General features: G+C 44.3%; 1 protein-coding gene across 1 annotated transcript in view; it reads right to left on the bottom strand.

Annotated features, from left to right (window-relative positions):
- The window catches only part of LAMB4 (laminin subunit beta 4), a 63,325-nt gene that overhangs the window by 19,691 nt on the left and 17,102 nt on the right, over window positions 1–26,532 (bottom strand). The window contains exons 6-21 of the mRNA XM_070946680.1: window positions 25,619–25,682; window positions 23,697–23,911; window positions 22,585–22,705; window positions 20,602–20,790; window positions 20,262–20,441; window positions 19,194–19,303; window positions 18,095–18,174; window positions 16,816–16,966; window positions 14,617–14,748; window positions 12,659–12,844; window positions 10,011–10,132; window positions 8,795–8,915; window positions 7,121–7,298; window positions 4,535–4,678; window positions 3,339–3,570; window positions 1,183–1,340 (exon numbers count right to left, since the gene is read on the bottom strand). Of these exons, the coding sequence (XP_070802781.1) occupies window positions 1,183–1,340; window positions 3,339–3,570; window positions 4,535–4,678; window positions 7,121–7,298; window positions 8,795–8,915; window positions 10,011–10,132; window positions 12,659–12,844; window positions 14,617–14,748; window positions 16,816–16,966; window positions 18,095–18,174; window positions 19,194–19,303; window positions 20,262–20,441; window positions 20,602–20,790; window positions 22,585–22,705; window positions 23,697–23,911; window positions 25,619–25,682 (2,383 nt within the window). The remainder of the gene's footprint in view (window positions 1–1,182; window positions 1,341–3,338; window positions 3,571–4,534; window positions 4,679–7,120; window positions 7,299–8,794; window positions 8,916–10,010; window positions 10,133–12,658; window positions 12,845–14,616; window positions 14,749–16,815; window positions 16,967–18,094; window positions 18,175–19,193; window positions 19,304–20,261; window positions 20,442–20,601; window positions 20,791–22,584; window positions 22,706–23,696; window positions 23,912–25,618; window positions 25,683–26,532) is intronic.

Here is a 26,532-nt window from a genome sequence, read left to right as displayed (position 1 = left end):
TAAATTTAGTGCGCTTCACAATGGGGGAGATGGCACCCCTCCTCCTCCTGGAGCCCATTACAACGGGGAGCATCAGCCGCAGCCGGATTGGGCGAATGTCTCAGGACGGAGAGCAAGCGACCGAGGTACATCCAGCACTGACAAAAGCCGAAGAAGCGCCCACGAGACCCAGAAAGAGCCGGAGAATCAGAATGAGAGAGAGAGAGAGACAGACAGACAGACAGACAGAGAGTGCAGACAGATAGAAAGAGAGAAAAACACAGAGAGAGAGAGAGAGAGAGAGAGAGAGAGAGAGAGAGAAAGGGACAGAGAGGGAAAGAGAGATGTGTGTGTGAGAGAGAAAGAGAGCGAGATACAGAGAGAGAGAAAGAGAGAGACAGAGAGAGAGATGAGACAGAGAGATGAGAGAGAAGGAGAGAGAGAGAGTCAGAGACAGAGACAGAGAGATAGAGAGATACAGACAGATAGAAAGACAGACAGAGAGAGAGAGGAGAGAGAGAGGAGAGAGAGAAAGGGACAGAGAGGGAAAGAGAGATGTGTGTGTGTGAGAGAAAGGGAGCGAGATACAGAGAGAGAGAAAGAGAGAGACAGAGAGAGAGATGAGACAGAGAGATGAGAGAGAAGGAGAGAGTCAGAGACAGAGGCAGATAGAGGGAAAGACAGACAGAAAGAGAGAGAGAGGAGAGAGAAAGGGACAGAGAGGGAAAGAGAGATGTGTGTGTGTGTGAGAGAGAGAGACAGAGAGAGAGAGAGAAAGTGAGAGACAGAGAGAGAGATGAGACAAAGAGAGATCAGAGACAGAGACAGACAGACAGACAGGGAGCACAGACAGACAGACAGGGAGTGCAGACAGACAGAGAGAGAGAGGAGAGAGAGAAAGGGACAGAGAGGGAAAGAGAGATGTGTGTGTGTGTGTGAGAGAGAGATACAGAGAGAGAGAGAGAGAGAGAGACAGAGACAGAGACAGAGACAGACACAGACACAGACACAGACACAGACACAGAGAGAGAGAGATGAGACAGACAGACAGACAGCACCTTTGGGACAACTGTGACCTGGAGGACGGAGAATCTCCACAGACCATTTGTGGCATAGCTTCCTAGACTAGACATCAAATAGTATGATTTTTTGGGGTGAATCTTTAGCCACAAAGAATGACCTAACGATGCGCAGGTTTCCTACCTGAATAGCCCACAAAGCATTTGCAGATTAATCGTTTGGTCTGGGGTTCTTGGAAACAGGAATGTGCAAAATATCTCTCGCCGGTTGGGGAATCCGGGCACATGCACAGACGACAAGGTTCTCTCCCCAGGGGATTTCCATAATACCCATCCAAGCACCTGCACCAAACATAGTTAATGCTTTTTTTAAAAAAAAAAAACCATTACATTCCACAAAAATAGCTAAAACAGCATCTTAGAGAAGTAATCCATTTAAACAAGCCCTACAAAAACGGGAACCCATAAGCATATGATGATGGAATGCGCACCTAGAGAAGGAGCTGGGTGGAGGAACTGGCATACGCATGAGATTCCCCAGGCAAGATGCAGATTAAGAGATTGTGCGGTGGGATCCTTGATACTCTCTGAGATTGGTGGTTTTCTTGCAGACGTTCCATTGCCCCAACTGGGGGGGGGGGGTAACAACATCAGTGCTACAGCACATTGTGTAGCCCTGATGAAGTTACCTAGTTTGGTAATGAAACGTCTATAAGAAAGTCACTGTTGTGACCTAGGCTCTAGTAGTTATTACCCGACGCAATCAGTCCTAAGCAAACATATTTTATTAGAACAGCTGAGAATTACTTCATTCTCAGCTTAGTCCAAATTAAATCCAAAACAAATTCTTCGTAAACAGTCCTTCGGCCTTATCACCAACCTTTGTCTTCTTTGGTACCCTGCCAAAGGCAAAAGTTCAGAAGCAAGAGACGCTGACAAGAAACAAATGTAGCAATGTTGCTTTCCTACAAAGATCCCAAGAGCCCTTGCTACTCTTTTAAGCTTTCTGGAATGGGCCAATCATCTCCTGGCCTTACTCCTGAGTTGTCCTTTTTGCTTTAGCTGCTCTTGCCTTCTGGCAGCTCTTTGTATGTGTGCACTAGGAACAGGCTCCTCCTGTTCCTCTGCCTCTCTGCTATCTACCTCTGGAGGCTCCGGAGTCGGTGCATCGGTCCCAGATGTCTGTGGCCCCATCTCTGCCTCTGACGCAGAGCCCTCGTATCTCTCCCAGATGGCCTTGGCCCCATCTCTGTCTCCGACACAGAGTCCTCACATCACTCCCAGATGGCCTTGGCCCCATCTCTGCCTCTGACGTAGAGCCCTTGTCCGGGCCTTCCTTTGACTCCAGGACTGGCCCACTGTCCTCCCCAGCCTCCTCACTGTCCGACTCCGCTGCCAGCTCCGCAGACTGCTGGCGGACCACAACAGTCACCAAGCTCAGAGCACACCAAGAATTCCATGTAGAGGTGGGTTTCATAGAGGAGTGAAATCTACTTATCTTCCCTACCAGTTTGGAAGTGCGCACGCCGCATAATTTCATATAATTTTACCATCGTGCATGCGCCCGGCCTTCTGTGCATGTGCTTTGCTCACGCGTGTGGCTTGCACGCATGTGCATGGCTTAGAAAACGTGTCTCAAGAGAACGGCATAACACCAGCCACCTGCAGGTCGCCACTACCGGCTCGCCCGAACCGGTCCAAACCGGCTGAATACCACCACTGATTCCATAGTTGTCCTCCTCCTCCTTTCGTCGTCCTCCTCCTCCACCTCCTCCTCCTTCTTCCTCCTCCTCTTCCCTCTCTCCACAAACTCCACTCCCTTCTAGCACTGATGAAGTTACTTAGTTTGGTAATGAAACATCTGCAAGAAAATCACCAAGCTCAGAGCGCACCAAGGACTCCATAGTTGTCCTCCTCCTCCACCTCCTTCTCGCCACAAACTCCACTCCCTTCCACCACCGATGATGTTACCTAGTTTGATAATGAAACATCTACAAGAAAATCACCAAGCTCAGAGCGTACCAAGGACCCCTCATATGCAGTGGTGGGATGCTGCTGCTGGTTTAACAACCAATTCAGTGATCGCGCAAATACTAACCTTCTGTTGGGAGTAACACAGCTGGGTGCGGCAATCCACTGTGCCGCGCCAATCAGCTGAGAAAGATAAGTAAAACGCAGATGCGGGTGGGCGGGCCAATCTGATTGTCGGAGTGAACTGGTTCTCTCCCAGCTGATCGTTGGAGCTACCGGTTCTCCCAAACCGGTCCGAACCGGTAGAATCCCACCCCTGCTTACATGTGCATAAATTTTGCACTCGCTTAAACATTCATCTGTCTTTACCTTTCACAGTTGGATCCGGTGGTGAACCTCGTGCAGTTCAAACACGCTCCAGTCTGTGGATCGCAAAGTTCCGAGAAGCCGTTGCAAGCACAAGGACGACAGTGAGGAAACCCAAAATATCCAACTAGGCACTGATTGCACTGCTGCCCGGCTATTTCTGATCGACAGGAACACTGTCCAGTCACCTGGTCACACAGGGTACCTACTGATCCTTGAGGATGACATTCACATGCTATATTGGAAAAAAGAAAAGACAATAGTGTTAGATGGCCTGTTATTTAATTAATGTGGGTTCCTTGGTGCTCTCTGAGCCTGATTGTTTTCTTGCAGACGTTTCATTACCAAACTAGATAACATAATCAGTCCTTTAGTTAATTTATTGAGATTCCTCAGCATGAAATTATCCGAGAAGCAGTTATGCTTCTTCCTTCTTAATTGTACAAAGATGGATGAACCACAGACTATAAATGAGCACAGCCACCGGATCATGACTCGATGCGGACAAGACTGACCTTTTGCCCCCCAATCCCTCCCTTTCCGATCCCCAAATCTCTGCTTCTCATTGGCTATCTTCCAAGTCATTCTTCAGACTTCTTGTCACGTCATTTCCCAGGAATGTCTCCCCACTTCATTTCCACGACAACCGGACATCAAAGGGATTTAGCAGGCAGAAGTTCAGAGCTTATCTCTCTCTCTCTCTCTCTCTCTCTGCTCTCTATGCCAGCGTCGAAACGCTGACATCAAGACTTGCTTGAGGCACCTCATACAGGTAGTCCTCGACTTATAACAGTTCATTTAGTGACTGTTTGACGTTATGACCATTTTTCACACTTTTAGACACCGAGTGCTCAAACTGTGCCTGCGCGAACTTACGCATGCGCTGACCTGCACGAACGTGTACGCGAACCCCATCATGGACCTACACTATACCTGTTACATTTGGTTTGTTGTTGTTAGTTGCGAAGTCGTGTCCGACCCATCGCAACCCCCATGGACAACGTTCCTCCAGGCCTTCCTGTCCTCTACCATCCCCCTGAGTCCATTTAAGCTCACGCCTACATTCGGTTACTCTTGCCTAAATGTAGAACTTTATTTTTCTCATCATTTTGTTCGATAGGTTTACGTCTCTGTGTAAGTGTACTCACTAAAAAGAGGTCATAATTGGCGGACCGGACTGGATATAGATTATTACTTACCAAGGCAACCTCGGGGTCCAAAGCTGTGACTTCCAGCTGCACATTTATCGCAACAGCGTCCTACAACGTTGGGTTTGCATTGGCACTGGCCTCCAAGTTTTGTGCAGTGGGAATTCAGAGAACCTTGTGGGTGGCACCTGCAGGCTGTCAGGAGGAATGCATTTGATTGACGATGCCAAAGAAGAAAAAAAGGAAGAAGAATTAAATTCCAGATGTAGCGGTAGTCCTCGACTTAGAACCATTCATTTAGTGACTGTTTCAAGCTACAACGGTACTGAAAAAAGTGGCTTATGATCAGTTTTCATTACTACGACCAGGGGTGAAATCTACTTACCTTCCCTACGGAAGTGCATGCGCGCGTGGACCCTCTGCACATGGACAAACCCTTCTGCGCATACGTAAAGGGTAAAAAATAGGTTACTTCCTGTTTAAAGCCAGGAAGTAACAACAACCGGGCCGGTGGGCGGAGCCTTGCACTGCTGTCGCTACTGGTTCTCTGAACCACCCACCGCTATCGCTACCAATTCGGTCGAACCGGTCCGAACCGGTAGCATTTCACCTCTGCTTACAACCATTGCAGTTTCCCCATGGTCATATAATCGCTGATATACAATACAGTTAGTCCTTGATTTACAATAGTTCAGGTTGTGACCATTCAAAGTTACAACAGCACTGAAAAAGGTGACTTAGGACCATTTTTCACACTTACGACCTTTCCGGCATCCCCATGCTCACGTGGTCAAAATTCAGATGCTTGGCAACCGGTTCATATTTATGACCGTTGCTGTGTCCCAAGATCATGGGAATGATTTTAAGCAAATTGTCTGATTCTGTTTTGGGAGTTTTAATTAATTGTGGGATTTTAATTGAATCTTTTAATCTTATTATTATTGCTGTTTTATTGTGATTTTATTGTTGTGAGCCGCCCCGAGTCCTTCGGGAGAAGGGCAGCATATAAATTTTAATAAAATAAAATAAATAAATAAATGTGATCCCCTTTTGACAAGTAAAATAAATAGGGAAGACAGATTCACTTAACAACCACGTTGCTTACTTATCAACTGCAGGGATTCGCTTACCAACGGTGGCAAGAAAGGTCATAAAATGGGGCAAAACTCACTTAACAAATGTCTCTCTTAACCACAGAAAGTTTGGGTTCAATCGTGGTCGTAAGTTGATGAAAAACATTGTTGTGGCCCGCCAGCCACCTGCAGAGCTGGCGGCAGACTGAGACGATGAGGAGGTTGGGGAGGAACTTGGGCCAGTGCTGGAGTCTGGGGAAGGCTCTGATGGATACTCTGCATCGCAATGCAGAGATAGAGCCGGGGCCGTCCGATATTTCCCAGCCACCGGAGAGGCAGCTGCCTTTGGAGGCTGAGATGAGTGAGGAGGAAGAACAGCTGGGGCCTGTTCCAAATGCACGTATGCACAGAGCAGTTAGGAGAGGTGAGCAACGGAGGACAAAGAGTCGACTCGGGAAGCAAAGCACACGTGGACGCTGAATGGCCCCTCACTGGCTGGGGAATCAATAGAAGGAAAGGGGAGTGGTGCCATATATATATGTATGTATGTATGTATGTATGTATGTATGTATGTATGTATGTATTTGTTTTCTTTCCTTTTTGTAGGCCTTTATGTGTATTTCTCTTTAGCCAGGTTCTTCCTACGTAAACCAAGATTTTTATGCAGCCCTAGTTCAGTGAAATCACAATCCACTCGTTTCTAGGCTTTTTTTTTTCTGGCAGCCAGCAAACACTCTGCTGCCCATTGGGAGACTAAAGAGACTAAGATAGATCTATTTTGGACTTATAAGCCCTCATCAATTAGCCACACCCTCATCCCATGTATCCTCCCTGTAAAGGTACAGTATTTCTTTTCTTTTCGTAGGCCTTTATGTGTATTTCTCTTTAGCCAGGTTCTTCCTATGTAAACCAAGATTTTTATGCAGCCCTAGTTCAGTGAAATCACAATCCACTAGTTTCTAGGCTTTTTTTTTTCTGGCAGCCAGCAAACACTCTGCTACCCATTGGGAGACTAAGGGACAGCAGAGTGTTTGCTGGCTGCCAGGAAAAAAAGCCTAGAAACTAGTGGATTGTGATTTCACTGAACTAGGGCTGCATAAAAATCTTGGTTTACATAGGAAGAACCTGTTCTAAAAATCCTTACAGGGCACTCTGCAAGGTCCTTTAAAACCTTAGCTAAAATCCTACCAGTACCTTAAAAGTTAAAAGCAACTAAAATTCTAAACTAAGCTTCTAAACTAAACAAGAGCCTGAAGATGACAGGGTTGTGAGCCTGTCAAAACGTTGCTAGAAAGAAAAACTTTTAAGGTACTGGTAGGATTTTAGCTAAGGTTTTAAAGGACCTTGCAGAGTGCTCTGTAAGGATTTTTGGAAGATTTTAAGCTAGGATTTAAACCAGAATTTTAAACATTTTAACTAACTTATTTAATATGACGCGGGGAAACATCCGAGATTTTAATTTTTTGCATATACACACCCGCGAAAACTTAAGATGACAGATATATATATGGATAATACAATAGAGGAGATACAATATTTCAACAGGTAGAAGACAAAGACTTACGGACGGCACCATTGTGAATCCGGGCAGACAAACTCGCAATAAGTTTTGTGCAGGTTTCTGGTAAGATGTGAGGTCCAATTTCTGAGGCACTTTCCACGCAATGATACTGTTGAAACTCCTCTAAATTGTTTTGATCGCAAAAGTTTTCCACAGAAGCGATGGCAGGAAGGAGTCCGATCTACAATTTTTTTTAAAAAAAATAAAGTTTTATTCATTTTCTACTATTACATTTATTTAGTGCTTAAAGATAAAGGTAAAGGTTCCCCTCACACCTATGTGCTAGTCGTTCCCGACTCTAGGGGGCGGTGCTCATCTACGTTTCAAAGCCGAAGAGCCAGCGCTGTCCGAAGACGTCTCCGTGATCATGTGACCGGCATGACTAAACGCCAAAGGCGCACAGAACGCTGTTACCTTCCCACCAAAGGTGGTCCCTATTTTTCTACTTGCATTTTTTTACGTGCTTTCGAACTGCTAGGTTGGCAGAAGCTGGGACAAGTCACGGGAGCTCACCCCGTTACGCGGCACTCGGGATTCGAACCACTGAACTGCCGACCTTTTGATCGACAAGCTCAGCATCTTAGCCACTGAGCCACCGTGTCCCCATTATTAGATATAGTATCATAAAAATTTGATACACAAAGTGTATATTTAACATTGCATGTATTAACAGCAGCGAGGATTGTATTTGCTCAGCATTGGAAAAACGAAGAAATGCCACCAGATGAAGAGATAATTAAGAAGATACTGGACTTTGCAGAAATGGACAGACTTACATTGAAGATTAAACAGAAAGAAGATACTGAATACTATCAAACATGGAATTTATTTTAATCAATGGCTGGAAAAAAAGGGGTAAAGATTAGGAATATAATTTGTATTGTTAAGCAGACAAAATAACCCAGACGAGTCCAATTTATAATATTAATGCAAGTCTCAAAACATTGAAGAACGCAGCTAGTCCTTGAGATCCGACAGCTCACTTAATGAATGTCCAAAGTTACGACAGATGCCCCCAAATTACATAGGACTCTATTTCAAAGTTACAATGCTTGCAGGGGCTCCGGCAGTCATTCGGCCTTAGGACTGACCCCGAGGATGGTATCGCTTTTAGGAGTTGAAAGAAATAAACGATAATAAGATTATTCCCTGATGGTTCATATAAATGCATCATTTTTGCAAATAATCAACATAGCTAGTCCTCAACTTACAACCGTTTGCTTAGTGTCCATTCAAAGTTCCAACGGCACTGAAAAAAGTGAATTATGACCGTTTTTCACAGTTACGACCTTTGCAGTATCCCATCAGACGCTTGGCAACTGACTCATATTTATGACGATTGCTGTGTCCCGAGATCAAGGATCCTTTTTTTTACAACCTTCTGATAAGCAAAATCAATGGGGAAGCTGGATTCACTTAACAACCAACTTACTAATTTATCAACTGCATTGATTCACTTAACAACGGTGGCAAGAAAGGTCGTGAAATGGGGCAAAACTCATTTAACAAATGTCATAACGTAACCACGGAAATTTTGGGCTCCATTGTGGTCTTAACTCGAGGACTGCCTGTATAACTATTGGGATTAAATCGATAGATAATATAAAGCAATCGATTCCCCCAAATCCATTCGCTCAAACAGAAAACGAAAATTAAGATCAAATCATTGCCACTTACTGAATCAACCAGTATGGAGGATTGAGACTTCGGTTCAGGATCCGAAGTCTTGGAAAAATAGACATCTACCAAATATTCTTTCTTGGGTTGTAAGCATATCGGAGTAGATAGCAACTGAATTCTGTTGAAAAGAATCAACGCATCGTTTAGGGATTTAAAAATGTCGTTATTCTGGTTTTAGGATTCATTAAAGCAGTGTGAAATGTGCATCTTCATGTATTGCAAGTATTAGCCACCGTGGCACAGTGGTTAGAGTGCATTATAAAGTCTCCTGCCTTGGACAGGAGGTTGGACTGGAAGACCTGTACTGTTCTGTTGTTCTGTTCTGTTCTGTTCTGTTCTGCTCATTCTTCTATTCTATTCTATTCTATTCTATTCTATTCTATTCTATTCTATTCTATTCTATTCTATTCTATTCTATTCTATTCTATTCTATTCTCTATTCCATTCCATTCTTCTTCTGTTCCATTCTTCTCTTCTCTTCTCTTCTCTTCTCTTCTCTTCTCTTCTCTTCTCTTCTCTTCTCTTCTCTTCTCTTCTCTTCTCTTCTCTTCTGTATTCCGTATTCCATATTCCGTATTCCGTATTCCGTATTCTGTATTCCATATTCCGTATTCAGTTCTATTCCATTCTACTCTATATTCTATATTCCATTCCACTCTTCCATTCCATTCTACTCTTCTCTTCTCTTCTCTTCTCTTCTCTTCTCTTCTCTTCTCTTCTCTTCTCTTCTCTTCTCTTCTCCTCTCCTCTCCTCTCCTCTCCTCTCCTCTCCTCTCCTCTCCTCTCCTCTCCTCTCCTCTCCTCCCTTCCCTTCTGTATTCCATATTCCGTATTCCGTATTCCGTATTCCGTATTCCATATTCTGTATTCCATTCTATTCCATTCTATTCTACTCTATATTCTATATTCTATATTCTATATTCTATATTCTATATTCTATATTCTATATTCTATATTCTATATTCTATATTCCATTCCATTCTTCTCTTCTCTTCTCTTCTCTTCTCTTCTCTTCTCTTCTCTTCTCTTCTCTTCTCTTCTCTTCTCCTCTCCTCTCCTCTCCTCCCTTCCCTTCCGTATTCCGTATTCCGTATTCCGTATTCCGTATTCCGTATTCCGTATTCCGTATTCCGTATTCCATTCCATTCCTATTCCTATTCCTATTCCTATTCCTATTCTATTCATTTTAATTTTTAAAAAGTGAATACCAGACCTCCTTGTGGATGGCAGATCAAGGAACCGTGGTTCTTCCAGAGCAACTCGGTTCTTGCAGTGTTTGCTTCCTACAGGACCAGAAGTCTTAACAACAATGGTTGCTCTCCAGTCAGCTGAAGCCTGGATGTTTGGGTGAAAAACAACAATAACCAAGATTCAAACAACGTCTAAACATTTCCAACTTTATGAGAGATGTCAACAAGAGCATACTGAGTTATTGGACCAGGAAATGAAACGAAAGAGCTGTTCAACATAGTAGAATATTCAAAATAGTAAAAAAATTTGAAACCCACCACTGGTTACACACACCCCTGGCCACACCCACAATGGCCACGCCCACCCAGCCAGTCATTAGGGCAGAGAACCAGTTGTTAAATTATTTGAATCCCACCACTGGTGAGCTTATCTAATACACTTTATCTAACACATTATTTATAATGCACTTTCCTCCACCTATTGTCCTCACAACCACCACCATGTGAGGTCGATCAGGCTGTGGGACCATGTCTGGCTCAAAGTCACCCAGCTGGCTTTGATGACTAAGGTGGGACTAGAACTCGCCATCTCCTGGTCTCTAGCCTGGTGCCTTAGCTACTTGTTGTGGCTCCGTTGCCTGAGCCTGGGCTATCGACAGATGCAGACTCTGAGAGTGAGGGAGAGGAGTTGGCAAGGCCTCCCTCTCCAGGACCCTCCTCTCTGGCAATGCCTCTGGAGGACACCGAAGGCCAAACGATAGGCTCAGAGCCAAGCACGTCCCCGCAGCCACAGGTGGACAGCGACGAAGAAGATAAGTGCTGGCTGGACCCTCGGCAGAGGCACAGGGAGAAGCGTGCGCAGCATAGGGGAAGGCGTGCCAGAGATTAGCTGAGTCACTGGACCACACCCCACAGGGTATATATGTGGGTTGCGTGGCCGGTTCAGTTTGTGACAAGCAAAAACTGGAAATAATCCATGATCTCTGCGTTACTGGATTTTGCCTGCTTTATCGGACTGCATTTGGATTAATCCTTGTATTGTTGAAACTCTGCCTGTTTTATCGGAATGCTTGCAGTCTAATCTTTGTTTTGTGTGAGTAAAGTCTGAATTGGCAGCTAGCCACTGGGTTGCTGCCAGCTTTATCTTCAAAGAGTTTTGTTGTGTGGCTTATTAACTCCAGGCCGTCTGTGGGGGTGCGTGTGTGGTACAGGGACAGAACACTACTACACCAAATTGGCTCTCTCAATATACTATTGCTATGCTGCTTGAATTCTCATTCCATTCAGATGTTCACACTCTAATCAACGGTGACACAAAATCACACAACTTATGTAGGTATCACATCTGAAGGCCTTTTGTTTCGACAGGGATCATTCTTGGATTGTAGCCTATGAGAAAACCTTTGGATCAGAGGTGGGTTTCAGCAGGTTCTGAACCAGTTCTGGAAAACCGGTAGTGGTAATTTTGAGTAGTTCTGAGAACCGGTAGTAAACATTCTGACTGGCCCCGCCCCCATCTATTCTCTGCCTCCCAAATCCCAGCTGATCGGGACGAAATGGGGATTTTGCAGTATCCTTCCCCTGGATTGGGGAGGGAATGGAGATTTTACAGTATCCTTCCCCTGGAGTGGGGTGGGAATGGAGATTTTACAGTATCCTTCCCCTGCCATGCCCACCAGCCACGCCCACCAAGCCATGCCATGCCCACCAAGCCATACCCACAGAACTGGTAGTAAAAAAATTTGAAACCCACCACTGCTTTGGATCCATAATACTGAGGGTTGAAAATGGAATAAACATGTCAGTCAGGGTGAATGACTCTCTACATGGGGCTCTCCTTGAGGAGCACCCAGAGGCTCCAGCTGGTCCAGAATGCGGCCGCATGGGTGGTTATGGGAGCGACGGGGCGCTCCCATGTGACCCCCCCTTCCTGCGCGAGCTGCACTGGCTCCTGGTGGTCTTCCGGGTGCGCTTCAAGGTTTTGGTTACCACCTTTAGCACGCTCCATGGCTTAGGAACGGGGTATTTACGAGACCGCCTTCTGCCACCAGTAGCCTCTCACCGACCAGTACGCTCCCATAGAGAGGGCACTTCAGGGTGCCGTTGGCCAAACAATGTCAACTGGCGGCCCCCAGTCGAAGAGCCTTCTCTGTGGGGGCACCCGCCATCTGGAACGAGCTCCCCCCGGAGATACGGAGGATCCTGGACCTGCGTGCTTTCCGCCGTGCCATCAAAACATTTCTTTTCCAGCAGGCCGGCCTGGCCTAACCTCTCTTTTAAACTTTTTAAAATTTTTAAAATTCTTCAATTTTAAATTTGTCTTATGAATTTGGGGTGTTTTAAATTTTGTTTTCTGGGCCAATTATTTAATTGTATTTTAATGTTCTTTTAACATTTGTATTATATGTATTTTATTTGGCTGTTCACCGCCCTGAGTCCTTTGGGAGTAGGGCGGTATACAAATTCAATTAATAATAATAATAATAATAATAATAATAATAATAATAATAATAATAATAGTAATAATAATAGTAATAATAAATCTGACAGGTTTCAGTTTAGTGTTTTAAAAACATTTTATAAGTCCAAGTACTTTGCTTATTCCAGAGCTCTTGCTTTTGGTTTGGGTCTCTCTTAAAATATTGAAATAATTAGGCGTATAAATCATTACCTCTGGCTCATAACGGACGATGATATTAAAGTCCATCGGAAATGGAATGTTGTTGATCAAAAAACGTAAGCCAGCTTCGCTTCGCACACGCACGAAACCCAGTCCTGACCACGTCACAGATTTTCCAGGCACAACCTCTTTAATCACAATATTAAGAGCTGGGTTTCTGCTGAAAGGAACCGGATTCTGAAAGAGGGTTTTAAAAAACATTATTCTACCCTTTCCCCCCAAAAATAAGACATCTCCTGATAATAAACTCAATCAGCCTTTTGAGTGCATGCGCTAAAATAAGGCCCCCCTGAAAATAAGCCCTCCCCAAAAATATTTAAATGCGTGCGCAGCCAATCCCCGACATTTCCTCTGGTTGTGACTCCGTTACCTGAGCCTGTGTCATCGGCAGGAGAGGACTTCGAGAGTGAAGGAGAGGAGTTGGCAAGGCCTCCCTCTCCAGGACCCTCCTCTCTGGCAATGCCTTCGGTGTCTGCCGAAGGGCAAGAGATAGGGCTGGGGCCAAGCACGTCCACGCAGCCACAGATGGACAGTGATGAGGGTAATGAGTCTTGGCTGGATCCACGCCAGCATCGCAGAGATAAGCATGTGCAACAGAAGAAAAGGCGTGCCCGAGATTAGGCTGAGTCACTGGACCACACCCCACAAGGTATAAAAGGGAGCGTGGTGGCCAGTCAAACCTTGTGATGAACAAGGTTCTGCATTGCAGGACTTTTGCTATAGACTTTGCTGGATTATCTCTGGACTTGATTGACTCTGTAATTATTGAGCTGTTTCTTTTGATGTACCAGAAGTGGGGAGAAGTTATCTCTCCTCTTCGTAAGTAATAAACTCTTGGCAGGCAGCCACTAGGTTGTTGCCAAATTCCGTTATCATAAGGAAAAGGATTTTGCCAGCTGGTTTGGTCTTTAACTCTTGAACGTCTGTTGGTGTGTGTGCGTGTGGGATGGGGACAGAACAGAGACAGAGCTGGAAATCAAGTAAGACAGAAAGAGGAGCCCCATCTTGCTCCATGCGCCCTAAAATAATAAGAACTCCCTGAAAATAAGGCCAAGCGCTTATTTCACGGATCAAAAAAATATAAGACAGGGGTCTTATTTTCGGGGAAACATGGTAGTAGCCAAGTGAATCCCAATATGCTGACAGAATAAGCACCATGCCTTTTAGTCTCTCGTCTACCACCTTCCAAAGATATCACTTTGGAATAAAAAGTCTCATAAATAATAATACCGTGTTTCCCCGAAAATAAGACCCCGTCTTATATTAGTTTTTGCTCCAAAATATGCATTAGGGCTTATTTTCTGGTTAGGTCATCTTTTGGGGGAAATATGATACTAATTGCATCCGTCTGGCTGATGATTTATTTATTTTATTATTTATTTTATTAAATTTTTATACCGCCCTTCTCCTGAAGGACTCAGGGCGGTGTACAGCCAAAAATAAAACCCACAACTATATGAAAGTTAAAAGACAATTTAAAAATATTAAATAATTTGGCCAAAAGAGCTAAAATAGAAACTACCCATTAAAATAGCATTTAGGCCAGCCCTGCTTGGTGAAACAATAACGTTTTGAGGGCGCGGCGAAAGGTGCAAAGGTCGGGGATCCTATGAATCTCCGGGGGCAGCTCATTCCAGAGGGCAGGTGCCCCCACAGAGAAGGCTCTCCCCCTGGGGGTCACCAGTCGACATTGCTTGACCGACGGCACCCTGAGGAGTCCCTCTCTGTGGGAGCGTACTGGTCGATGGGAGGCTATCGGTGGCAGAAGGCGGTCTCGTAAGTACCCAGGTCCTAAGCCATGGAGCGCTTTAAAGATCTTAACTGGGGCCTATTTTGGGGGGGTTGGACTTATAATTACGAGCATCCTGAAAAACCATGCTAGGGCTTATTTTCCAGTTAGGTCTTATTTTCGGGGAAACAGGATAATAAAATAAAAATATTAGATTTACTTGTCCAGCTGTCGGTTTTCTGTTGCCCCTTTTCTTCATCTTCTTCAAGACAATTTTTCCATTTTCAATTGTGAAATCGTAGCCTTGTTGCTTATAATAGACATCACAGCGTGGCATGGTTGTTGGCTGAACCTTATAAATATATTGAAATGATAAACAGTATCGCAATCTGAGAGCTGGTGTTAGAAATACCATATTTTTCGGAGTATAAGACGCACCTTTTTCCCTCCAAAAAGAGGGTGAAAATCTGGATGCGTTTTATACTCCAAATGTAGCCCCACCCAGCCTTTCAAACAGAGATTTCAGCGGCTGAAAGAAACCTCTGAAAGAAACTTCAGGAAAAAAAGCCTCAGAAAGGCTTATATCTAAAATAATATGGCAAGCAACAAAAGATGAATCAGTAAAGGTTCTAACCAAACTATGCTAACAAATCTGGAGAATGACAGAATAACCAACAGATTAGGAAGAGGTTAATCTACATACCAATACCAAAGAAAGGAGATTGAACAGAATACAAATAGTCCTTTAGAATAAAAGCCTCTGAAAGAAGCTTCACAAAAAAAGCCTCTGAAAGAAGCTTCACAAAAAAAGCCTCTGAAAGAAGCTTCACAAAAAAAGCCTCCAAACAGAGCTTCAGAAAAAAAAGCCTTTTTTTCTGAAGCTCTGTTTTGGAGGTTTTCTGAGGCAGAAAAAAAAAGCAAGGCACAGAGCTCACAACCAATGAACCTGTTGCTAAAATTCACCACTGGGAACAGCTGATTGGGGGTATTCTGGGAGGCCGATCCACCCACCAATCAGCTTTTTTCTTATTTTCCTCCCCCAAAACTAAGGTGCATCTTATACTCCAGTGCATCTTATACTCTGAAAAATATGGTATTCTGTGCAATCGTATTATGAATAATTAGGCAACCATGGAAGTGACAGAATTTAAACTGTGTCTCAATTTCCCCGTAGAAATGAAACTTTCCGCCATTTTGAACAACAAATTTAAATGGAAGAAAGTTAAACCTCCGTTTTCAGAAGTTATTATGCTAATGAAAGGAAGTAAAAATCACAAAGGAGAAAGAAAAGGAAGATAAACTACTTTCTGTAGGCCAGATTGGGAAAAGCTACAATAAATATGGCAGCCACAAATATGTTATTTCTTTTGATGACCCTTTAATCGAGGTACAGTCGGAACGATTGGATGGAGCTGAGCATTTACTGGCCGGATGCCCTTCCTGATGCTGACACCGAGTTCACAGCAGATATTTTCTTTTTGCGCTCTAATAGAGAAACATCTGTTGCTGCCTAGGATTGAACTCTCAACCTTCCAAGTGTTGTGGCCCGTCAGTGGCCTGTGCAGTTAGTAGCTGATTCCGACAGTGAGGAGGCTGGTGTGGGTGCTGCGCCAGTAGCCTGTGCAGCTGGTGCTCGAGTCAGACAATGAGGAGGCTGGAGAAGATGTGGTGCCAGAGGCCTTCAGAACCTCCAGAAGCTCCCATAAGTGAAGAGGAAGAAGAGGAGGAGCCTCTTCTCGATGCACGAGCGCGCAGAGCTGTTAAAAGGCAGGAGTGGCCCCTCAGGAGGAGGTCTCCTTGAGAGTAAGGCTTGGGGCTAATTGGCTACTCCCCTAGCCTATTTAAGGAAGGACAAAGACTGATGCAATTTGCAGGAAACAACTTTGTTCATATTCCTTCGCGTCTTGATTCCAGAAACGTTTGATTCGGCTCTTGTTTCTCTCTTGTCAGTTTTCCTGCAAATTGCTTCTGAGCATTCTGCCAACCACAGTAAGATTACGGTTATCTGAAATACTGTGCCTCAGAATTGAGTTATTATTCTTTGGATTCTTGTCAGCTGTTAATGAAGTTAAATTAACAGCCCTTGTTCAGAAAAGACTGATTTAAGGAAAGACTGATTTAAACTGTACTTGTGTTCGAACAACTACTAAGAAAGCTCATTAGTAGTCCTTAATTAGTAAACTAAGGTTTGTACGGACTTTGTGTGTCCTGCGTTTTTTGGGGTTCGTGGGAGGCAAACGTCTTAACCTCTAGACTAGTCGCTTCTGGCAGTCAAAGATAAAAAAATAAAATGCATTAATTTCTTTTTCCTGTAATTATAGTTTTCCATGTTGTCCTCTGCTTCCCGCTGGTCCAGAAAAGACTATCCTACATGTTAATCTGTACTATTAGTAACCCGATAAAAAATTAATTAAAATACCAAGGGCAGAGGTCCAAGGAGAGGCGTTGAATCTTCAGCTTCGTATATATAATAATCCAAAGGTAAGAAAAAGTAGCCTAAACTTGGTTCGCTACATTGTCGGCCTACTATATTAGATCGGCAGTCACACTGTCCGTCGGTAGATGAGCACCTAGGAAGAAAAAACAGTGGAAAATAAAATGTGAAAAGAAGCTAAAGAAGACTAAGCGATGACTTCGAAATAGTTTTCTGACCAATTACAGGTAGTCCTCGACTTACGACAAAAAATTGAGCCCCGAATTTCTGTTGTTAAGTGAGACATTTGTTGGGTTTTCATTTTTTTCATTTCATTTCATTTGATTTATATACCGCCCTACTCCCGAAGGACTCAGGGCGGTGAACAGGCGCAAGATAAAACACATAGAATACAAAAATTTAAGAGCAGAAGTAAAATCGAATTAAATCAATTTAGCCCAAGACAAATTTAAAACCCCAGGTTAAGAACAAATTAAAATTTACATTAAAATTTACATTAAAAAGAGAATGGGAGAGGTTAGGCCAGACCAGCCTGGTAAAATATAAAGGTCTTGAGAGAGTTTTGCCCCCCCCCTTTTTGTGATCTTTCTTGCCGTAGTTGTTAAGCGAATCGTCACAGTTAGTCCACTGTGTTTTGTGACGATTTAAGCACCATGTTGGTCCGGATTTGGCCCCCGGAGCTTTGAGTTTGACATCCCGGATTCAGATGGCCTGATATTTCAATTTAATGTGTACGTGCATAGGTATGGTTACCTATAAAGGGGACACGGTGGCTCAGTGGCTAAGATGCTGAGCTTGTCGATCGAAAGGTCGGCAGCTCAGTGGTTCGAATCCCATTACGTGCTGCGTAACGGGGTGAGCTCCCGTTACTTGTCCCAGCTTCTGCCAACCTAGCAGTTCGAAAGCACGTAAAAAACAAAAATGCAAGTAGAAAAATAGGGACCACCTTTGGTGGGAAGGTAACAGCGTTCCGTGCGCCTTTGGCGTTGAGTCATGCCGGCCGCATGACCACGGAGACGTCTTCGGACAGCGCTGGCTCTTTGGCTTTGAAACAAAGATGACTACCGCCCCCTAGAGTTGGGAACAACTAGCACATATGTGCGAGGGGAACCTTTACCTTTACCTTATGGTTACCTATACACAAGAAATAAAAGGATTGCTTTCTTTTAAAGACGAATCTTTAGTACATCTCTTATTTTTTCCAGGGGACTGTTAAGTTATTTTTTTTTCTAAATATTGTGAAGGAGCTAAGATAGAAACTTACGAGTTATTGTAGGCACCACCAATGTCACAGTCACATGGGGAGCATCCATATACATGACTTCCAAGACCCCAGTATCCTTCCTACGATGGAAAAGAAATTGAAATGGAGTCAATACCCCAGTGTGTGAATTCAATTAAAAAAAATACACAGATGGTCCTCAATTTATGACAATTGAGCCCAACGTTTCCGTTGTTAAGTGAGACATTTGTTCAATCAGTTTTACCCCATTTTACAACGTTTCTTGCCAGAATGGTTAAGTGAGCTCTGCCTCATTTTACGACCTTCCTTGCTGCAGGTGCTAAATGATTCGTTGCAGTTGTTAAATTAATAACACGGTGGTTAAGTGAATCGGGCTTCCCCCATCGACGTCAGAAGGTTGCAGAAGGGGATCACATGACCCCCCAGGACACAGAAACCGTCATAAATACGAGGCAATTGAGAAGCATCTGGATTTTGATCACGTGTCACGGGGATGCTGCAATGGTCGTATGTGTGAAAAACAGTCATGAATCACTGTTTTCAGTGCCATTGTAATGTCAAACCAGGAGTGGGCTCCTGGGGGTTCGCAGGGGTTCGGGAGAACCTCTAGCTAAGATTCTGTGCAGTTCAGAGAACTCTGAAATCCCACTCCTGGCTGGCCCCGCCCAACCCTCCCCTTCCAGGAGTCCCCACACGGCCCATTTTGGAGGCAGTTAACTGTAGGGCATGCACAGAGGCTTAGGGAGGGTGAAAAATGGGCCTATCAGAAGTTCAGGAAGGCCGGAAACGGGCCCTCCAGAGGGCCTCCAGAGCCTGGGGAGGCCGTTTTTGCCCTCCCAGAGGTTCAAGAAAAGCCTCCAGAGCCTGGGGAGGGCAACCCCCTCCCCACATGATACAGGAGGCCAACTAGGCCACACCCACCCAGCAACCAGGCAGAGAACCCCTTACTAAATTTTTTAAAGCCCACCCCTGTGCCAAACGGTCACTGTTGTAAGTTGAGGACTACCTGTATATATTAGTGACCCTGATATTCGGATTAAAAGGCAGAGAAAACAAAGGGAAGGCCTCTAAGGAAAGTCCTCAGCAAGAAACTCTACTTGAAAAACTTCTCAATACATACAAGACAGCGTTCACAACGTTGTCCGGTGACAAATTCCTGGCACACACACTTTCCGGATTCTGGGTTGCAGACAGAGAAAGGCAAACTTCCCGCTGAGTGACACCTGCAAGCTGAAAAGACAGAATTCCAGATAAACCATTTGGGTGAGAAATGGACGGCAGCAGAAACAACCTGATCGGTTAGTCAAAACTACATAGCAGTGATGGCAAACCTACGGCACGCGTGCTGTAAGTGACATGCAGAGCCATCTCTCCGGGCACACCAGCTGTCGCCCGTTGCTTTTCTGGTTTCTGGCACACGCATGTGCGACGGCCAGCTGTTCTTCGTGCGGACATATGTGCCAGAAATCAGAAGTCCAGGTGACAGGCGCGTATACACACACCAGAAACTGGAAACTGAGTTTCCTGGCGTGTGCATGCGCGTGCCAGGAACTGCTGTTCCGATTTCTGGCACTCAAGCATGTGCGCAACAAGGAGCTGCTCTTCCGGTTTCCCGCGCTCCCGTTTCAGCACTCGGTGCCGAAAAGGTTCGCCAACACTGCTATATAGCAATACCAGTGAAATGTTAGAATTTCAAGGCGGGCAACTGATATTTTATTTATTTATTTATTTATTTATTTATTTATTTATTTATTTATTTATTTATTTATTTATTTATTTATTTATTTATTTATTTATTAGTTCAATTTATATGCCGCCCTCCTCTGAAGACTCAGGGAGGCTTACAATGCACTTATAGCAATAGCCTTCAATCTTTTTGTATATACCTGCTTATTAGGGCTTTTGCCCCCCCCCCATAAGCAGTGTTTCTACAAAGTCAGCTTATTACCCCCACAATCAGGGTCCTCAATTTACCTACCTCGGAAGGATGGAAGGCTGAGTTCAACCTTGAGCCTGGTGAGATTTGAACTCGCGCTAATTGCAGGCAGCTGGCAGCTAAGTGCTGCATAACAGCACTTAGTCCGCTGCACCACCAAGGCTCTTGAAATACAACTCATGTTTGCAGGGTTTTTTTTTTCACCCTGACTACAAGACCTGAATCGCAAGAAAACGAAAGAAAAATTCGTACCCTGACAGCCGAGCGGATCACTTCCATTTATTCCATAGTAGTGTGGCTTGCACTTGTCACAACGGACACCTTCAACATTGGGTTTGCAACGACACTGGCCAGCAATGGTTCCAAGGACAGGATCCGAATGATCCTGGCACAGCCCCTTTTGCAGAGTGCCTTCTGGATCGCAGTCGCAAGCTAGAGACAGACAGACGAATACCGATGTACGAGGTACAAAGGAGCAACGTAACTTTTGGATACATCGCCCAAATTGATACGAGTCGAGTTAAACCGAGCAAGTCCCACGAATTGTCTGAATCCAACCCTCTGGATTATCTCACAAGCGCTTCACACTTACGGACACACGCATGAGGATCCGCCATGGCCTTCTGGGGATCCTGATAAAAAAAAGGCTTGCACCGTCCACAGTGCTGCCCCGTTGTGTTGTGCTGACAGTCATCGCAAACTCCGCCACTGGTACGGTTGTTAGCAAGGTACATGGCCATATCAAAGTGGCAACTCTCTGAATGACCATTGCATTCACATTCTGAAAGAGAAAGCAAACATAACGGGGCCCTCACACACCAATAAGAACCAGATGCATCTATTTTATTCTGCTCTGTTCTGTTCTGTTCTGTTCTGTTCTGTTCTGTTCTGTTCTGTTCCGTTCCGTTTCGTTCCCTATTCTGTTCTGTTCTATTCTTTATTCCTGTTCTATTCTATTCTGTTCTGTTCTGTTCTGTTCTGTTCTGTTCTGTGCTCTGCTCTGCTCTGCTCTGCTTTGCTCTGCTGTTCTGTTTGTTTTATTTGTTTGTTTGTTTGTTTTATTACATTTATATACCGCCCTACTCCCGAAGGACTCAGGGCGGTGAACAGGCACAAAATAAAATACATAAATACAAAAGTTAGAAACATAATTAAAACCAAATTAAATAATTTAGCCCAAGGCAATTAAAAATCCCAATAATTTAAAACAAATTAAAATTCCAATTTAAAAATTTAAAAGAAAGGGGAGAAAATTAGGCCAGGCCGGCTTGCTGGAATAGGAGGGTTTTAAGAGCACGGTGGAAAGTGCGCAGATCCGGGATCCTCCGTATCTCCGGGAGGAGCTCGTTCCAGATAGTGGGTGCCCCCAAAGAGAAGGCCCTCCCCCTGGGGGCCGCCAGTCGACACTGTTTGGCTGACGGCACCCGGAGGAGCCCCTCTCTATGAGAGCGTACTGGCCGGTGGGAGGCTGTTCTATTCTATTCTATTCTATTCTATTCTATTCTATTCTATTCTATTCTATTCTATTCTATTCTATTCTATTCTATTCGCAGCTGTTGCTTTAGTATGTTTACACCACCCAGAGCAGGAGTCAGCAACCCGTGGCTCTGGAGCCGTTGTGGCTCTTTCATCTCTCTGCTGTGGCTCCCTGTCACCGGTTGGCTCCACAATTGATAGAGCTTTCTATTAGGACAGGTAGAGGAAAAAGGACGCTGCGCTAGGTGGAGACTCTATGGTGGGGGAACTGGACTTCTGGTCAGCTCCAGAATTGAACAGGGGGCTTCCGATTAGGATCTTTGGGGCTCTTTGAGTGTTTAAGGTTGCCGACCGCTGACCCAAAGTCACAATTGTGAGTTAGGCATCGATATAAATAATTAAAGTAAAATACAGCTAGCCCTCAGTTAACGATTGTAATTGGGACCAGAAACTCCATCGCTGTGAGATGGGGTCACAAACTGTTAACGAAGTGTGACTGCACCGAGTTACTACCGCAGTTCCGATTGCGGTTGTTAGGCATGATGTCATTCGATCACCATTTACAACTTCCTTCCGCCTTCTCTATGGATTTTGCTTGTTGTCGATCACATGACTGTGGGATGCTGCAACATCATAATTGCAAGCCAGTTGCTAAGCACCCGAATCACATGACCAGGACCCACTGTGATGGTTGCAACTTGGAGGAGTTAGGGTCCTCGTTTAGCACCATCATCCAATCAAACAGTCACTCGATGAACTATTGTTAACTGAGGACTACCTGTAGCATGAAATTTCAGTCTGCCTGTAGGAGATGACCAGGCTGAAGGGTCAAACATGTCATGTGCACCCACAAGAAATCTAAGTCCAGCCCATTTTGAATTCCTTTCTATTCTTATCTCCCACTCATTTCTCTTGACTGTTAGTTGGCCAGATTCTTGTAGAGAGCTTAAGCTTGCAATAAATCTTTATGCTCATTTGAACTGCCTGGATCTCCTGATTTTCCCAGCACTTGACACTGCCACTCCAATGGAGATTTGGCAGGGTAATGGGCGGTTATTATCCACAAATCTGGTAAAAATTAAGCCAATCACTGGAATACTTCGGCAAGCATTTTCCTGGGATCCTTCAGCCGGCCTCCAAGGGACATCATTGTAGAAATCTTTGCATCGTTCACAGAACAAACCGTCTGTGTTGTGTTCACAAAGGCAGTTTCCGTAGACCTGAAACACATCAATGAATATTATGGAAGTGCATGTTGGCACTTCCAGTGCTTTGCGTTCCTCTGACGTGGCCTGCTAGACATGAAGTTTGGGCATGGGCCACAAGGATGAACAGCATATCCACAATAAAATGGGTACATTTATATGCATACGTCATTACCCATCTTTATGAAACTCTGCCGTGGTGGTGCAGTGGTTAGAATGCACTATTGCAGGCTAATTCTGCTGACTGCCAACTGCCTGCAGTTCAGCAGTTCGATCCTGACTGGCTCAAGTTTAACTCCGCCTTCCATCCTTCCAAAGTCAGTAAAATGAAGGCCCAGATTGTTGGGGGCAATATGCTGACTCTGTAAACACTTAGAAAGGGCTGTAAAACACTATAAAGAGGTATATAAGTCTAAGTGCTATTGCTACTGTGCTCTCTGTCCCTCTCCCCCCTTTCTCCCTCCCTCCCTCCCTCTCTATCTCTCTATCAACTCCCTATTTCTGCCTCTGTCTCTTTATCTATTCTCTCTCTCTCTTTCTGTCTCTGTCTCTGTCTCTGTCTGTCTGTCTGTCTCTCTCTCTCTCTCTCTCTCTCTCTCTTTATATATATATACATATACATATACATATACATATACATATACATATACATATACATATACATATACATATACATATACATATACATATACATATATATATATATATATATATATATATATATATATATATATATATACATACATACATACATACATACATACATACATACACTACAATTTTGCAGATTGTAGAGATCACTCCCCTCCGGCCACTGTGAGTAACCGCGGAGATGGCCTTGACAGAGATATGGCTGGAATGTGCTTTTGTTTTGATTGACGTACTGCCTCGCTGCAGCTGCAAAGTTGGTTTTCCCGTCCCCCCTGCGTATGGCAACTCGAGAGCAGGCCAGGGATGCTTTGCGAGTTGACAGGAGTCTTCTGAAAAGAGAACTTTTTCGACTCACCATCCCAGGCTCGTGGAAGACATCCCCTCGCAGATTTTCCCCAGGTCCACAGTGGCTGGCGTGGCCGTTGCACATGCACCTTCCGTGAACAACCATTTCATAAAGGGCGTAGTAGTATTTTCCCAGAAGATTCCGTTTCTTTTCTCCAAGTAAAGTATCCCCCAACGTGTGAAGCTTTGTAAAATTGATTCTCAGATTTGTAAAAGCAACCAGCTCTGCAATGAAAATTTGGGGAAATTTGAAATCAGCTCAGCTCAAAATAATATCCATAATGGCGGACGTAATATTATATCGATATATTATTACAACAACGTCCATAACAGTAGCTGATAGGGTGAAAGGACCTCATTCCTGTCCAATTGGGCTCTTAGCTCTCTCAGTTCAGGTTTTGTACCGTTCTTAATCACATTTTAACTTTGTGCTGTTTATATTTTTTTAAAAAAATCTTTTTAACTATTTTTAATTTGTTTTATAACCTGCAAATCACCCAGAGTCACCTTGTAACCTTGGAATTAATCTGTGCTGATCTGATTGCTGGTGGAGAGGTGCTGGAGTCCTTTTTCTCTTTTAGGCTGGTTGCAGTGGTGGGCTGCTGCTGGTTCGGACCGGTTCGAGCGAATCGGTAGTTACAACCTGCGGGCACTCGCTCCGGCGCTATGCTGTCCTGTTTAGCCACGTTTTTTAAGCCGTCCGCATGCATGCAAGCCGCGTGCGAGAGCAAAGTGCTTGCGCGGAAGGCCGCGCGCGCTCACATTTTCAGTGCTGGGCGAACCGGTTGTTAATTCGTGTGCCGCCTACCTCTGGCTGGTTGATTGTCTTTTTTGCATAGTCTATAGATGTTGTTACTGTCTATGTGTGTAGACAAAAAGACTCTAGGAATTCCTTGACATTTCACTCCAAGGTTAACTTCAGACCAGAGGTGGGTTTCAGCAGGTTCTGACCAGTTCTGAAGAACCGGTAGCGGAAATTTTGAGTAGTTCGGAGAACCCGTCGTAAAAATTCTGACTGGCCCCACCCCCATCTATTCTCTGCCTCCCGAGTCCCAGCTGATCGGGAGGAAATGGGGATTTTGCAGTAAGCTTCCCCTGGAGTGGGGAGGGAATGGAGATTTTACGGTATCCTTCCCCAGCCCACCAAGCCACGCCCACCAAGCTATGCCACGCCCACCAAGCCACACCCACAGAACTGGTAGTAAAAAAAATTGAAACCCAGCACTGCTTCAGACCAACGATCAAGTAAGCAATACCCCAATCAAGAAACTGCCAAAGAACCAACAGTAAACAGCCCAACCAAAGAAATCCTAAAACCGCCCCCACCCACAGAGACAGGCAAGTCACCGGATTATAAACTGACAGCAAACAACACTCCTTACTAAGATAGCACTGATGATGTTACTGAGTTGGGTCATGAAACGTCTCCAAGAAAATAAGCAAGCTCAGAGAGCACCAAAGTCCCCTCACTTTATTAACAGTTGTGTTCTACCACTAAGCTATCAAATGAATCAAAGCAAAGAAGAATTGGTAAAGGTGAAGGTAAAGGTTCCCCTCGCACGTATGTGCTAGTCGTTCCCGACTCTATGGGGCGGTGCTCATCTCCGTTTCAAAGCCGAAGAGCCAGCGCTGTCCAAAGACGTCTCCGTGGTCATGTGGCCGGCATGACTCAATGCCAAAGGCGCACGGAACACTGTTCCCTTCCCACCAAAGGTGGTCCCTATTTTTCTACTTGCATTTTTTACCTGCTTTCGAACTGCTAGGTTGACAAAAGCTGGGACAAGTCACGGGAGCTCACCCCGTTACGCGGCACTAGGGATTCGAACCACTGAACTGCCGACCTTTCGATCGACAAGCTCAGCGTCTTAGCCTCTGAGCCACTACCAGTTCCTCCGAATTGGTAAAGAGTCTTCAAATCCAAACTATTCCTACCTTGGATGTGCGGATCGTAAGAATTTTCTATCTCAAAACTGGGGTCCAGAACTTTGAGAATAACCTGTCAAAATCCAAAATGATATTTATAAGCGCGTGAAAAGATTGATCTGAAATTCACTCCTTGCCAGTACAGGTAGTCCTCGACTCACAACCACAATTGAGCCCAAAATTTATGTCGTTCAGTGAGACATTTGTTAAGTGAGTTTTGGGCCATTTTACAAGCTTTCTTGCCGGGGGGTTGGACTAGAAGACCTCCAAGGTTCCCTCCAACTCTGTTATTCTATTGTTCTATTATGGTTGTTAAATGAATCACTGCAGCTGATAACTTAGTAACCCGGTTGTTAAGCGAATCTGGCTTCTCCATTGACTTCGTTTGTCAGAAGGTCGCAAAAGGGGATGACCTGACCTTGGGACACAGTAACGGTCATAAGTATGAGTCAGTTGCAAAGTGCTTGAATTTCGAACACGTGACCATGGGGATGGTGCAATGGTCGTAATTGTGAAAAACGGTCATAAGTCCCTTTTTCTAGTGCCGTCCTAACTTTGAGCGGTCACTAAGCAAACTGTTGTAAGTTTTTTTTTTTTAAAAAAATGTTTTTTATTAGTATTTCAAAATTAAAAACGTTGGACATAGATATGACATCACTGGTCCCAAGCACCTTCCAACACTTTAAACTAATACATAATATACTAATGATAATATAATAATATATTCCTTACACCTTATACGTTGTTTAAACATAGTATTATAATAATAAGTAATTTATACCTTTTTCCTGTACAATTATATATATCTATACCTACATATACCTAGCTATACAATTCGCATACATATTTATCTATAATAACGTATATAAAAAAGAGCCTTGGTGGTGCAGCAGACTAAAGTGCTATTATGTTGCACCAGCTGC

The sequence above is a fragment of the Pituophis catenifer genome, unplaced genomic scaffold (assembly GCF_029215685.1).
Source record: "Pituophis catenifer annectens isolate HBS135680 unplaced genomic scaffold, rPitCat1.0.hap2 SCAF_7, whole genome shotgun sequence".
Taxonomy (NCBI): domain Eukaryota; kingdom Metazoa; phylum Chordata; class Lepidosauria; order Squamata; family Colubridae; genus Pituophis; species Pituophis catenifer.
The sequence above is the reverse complement of the archived record's forward strand: the minus strand, read 5'-3'. Positions and strand labels throughout refer to the sequence as shown.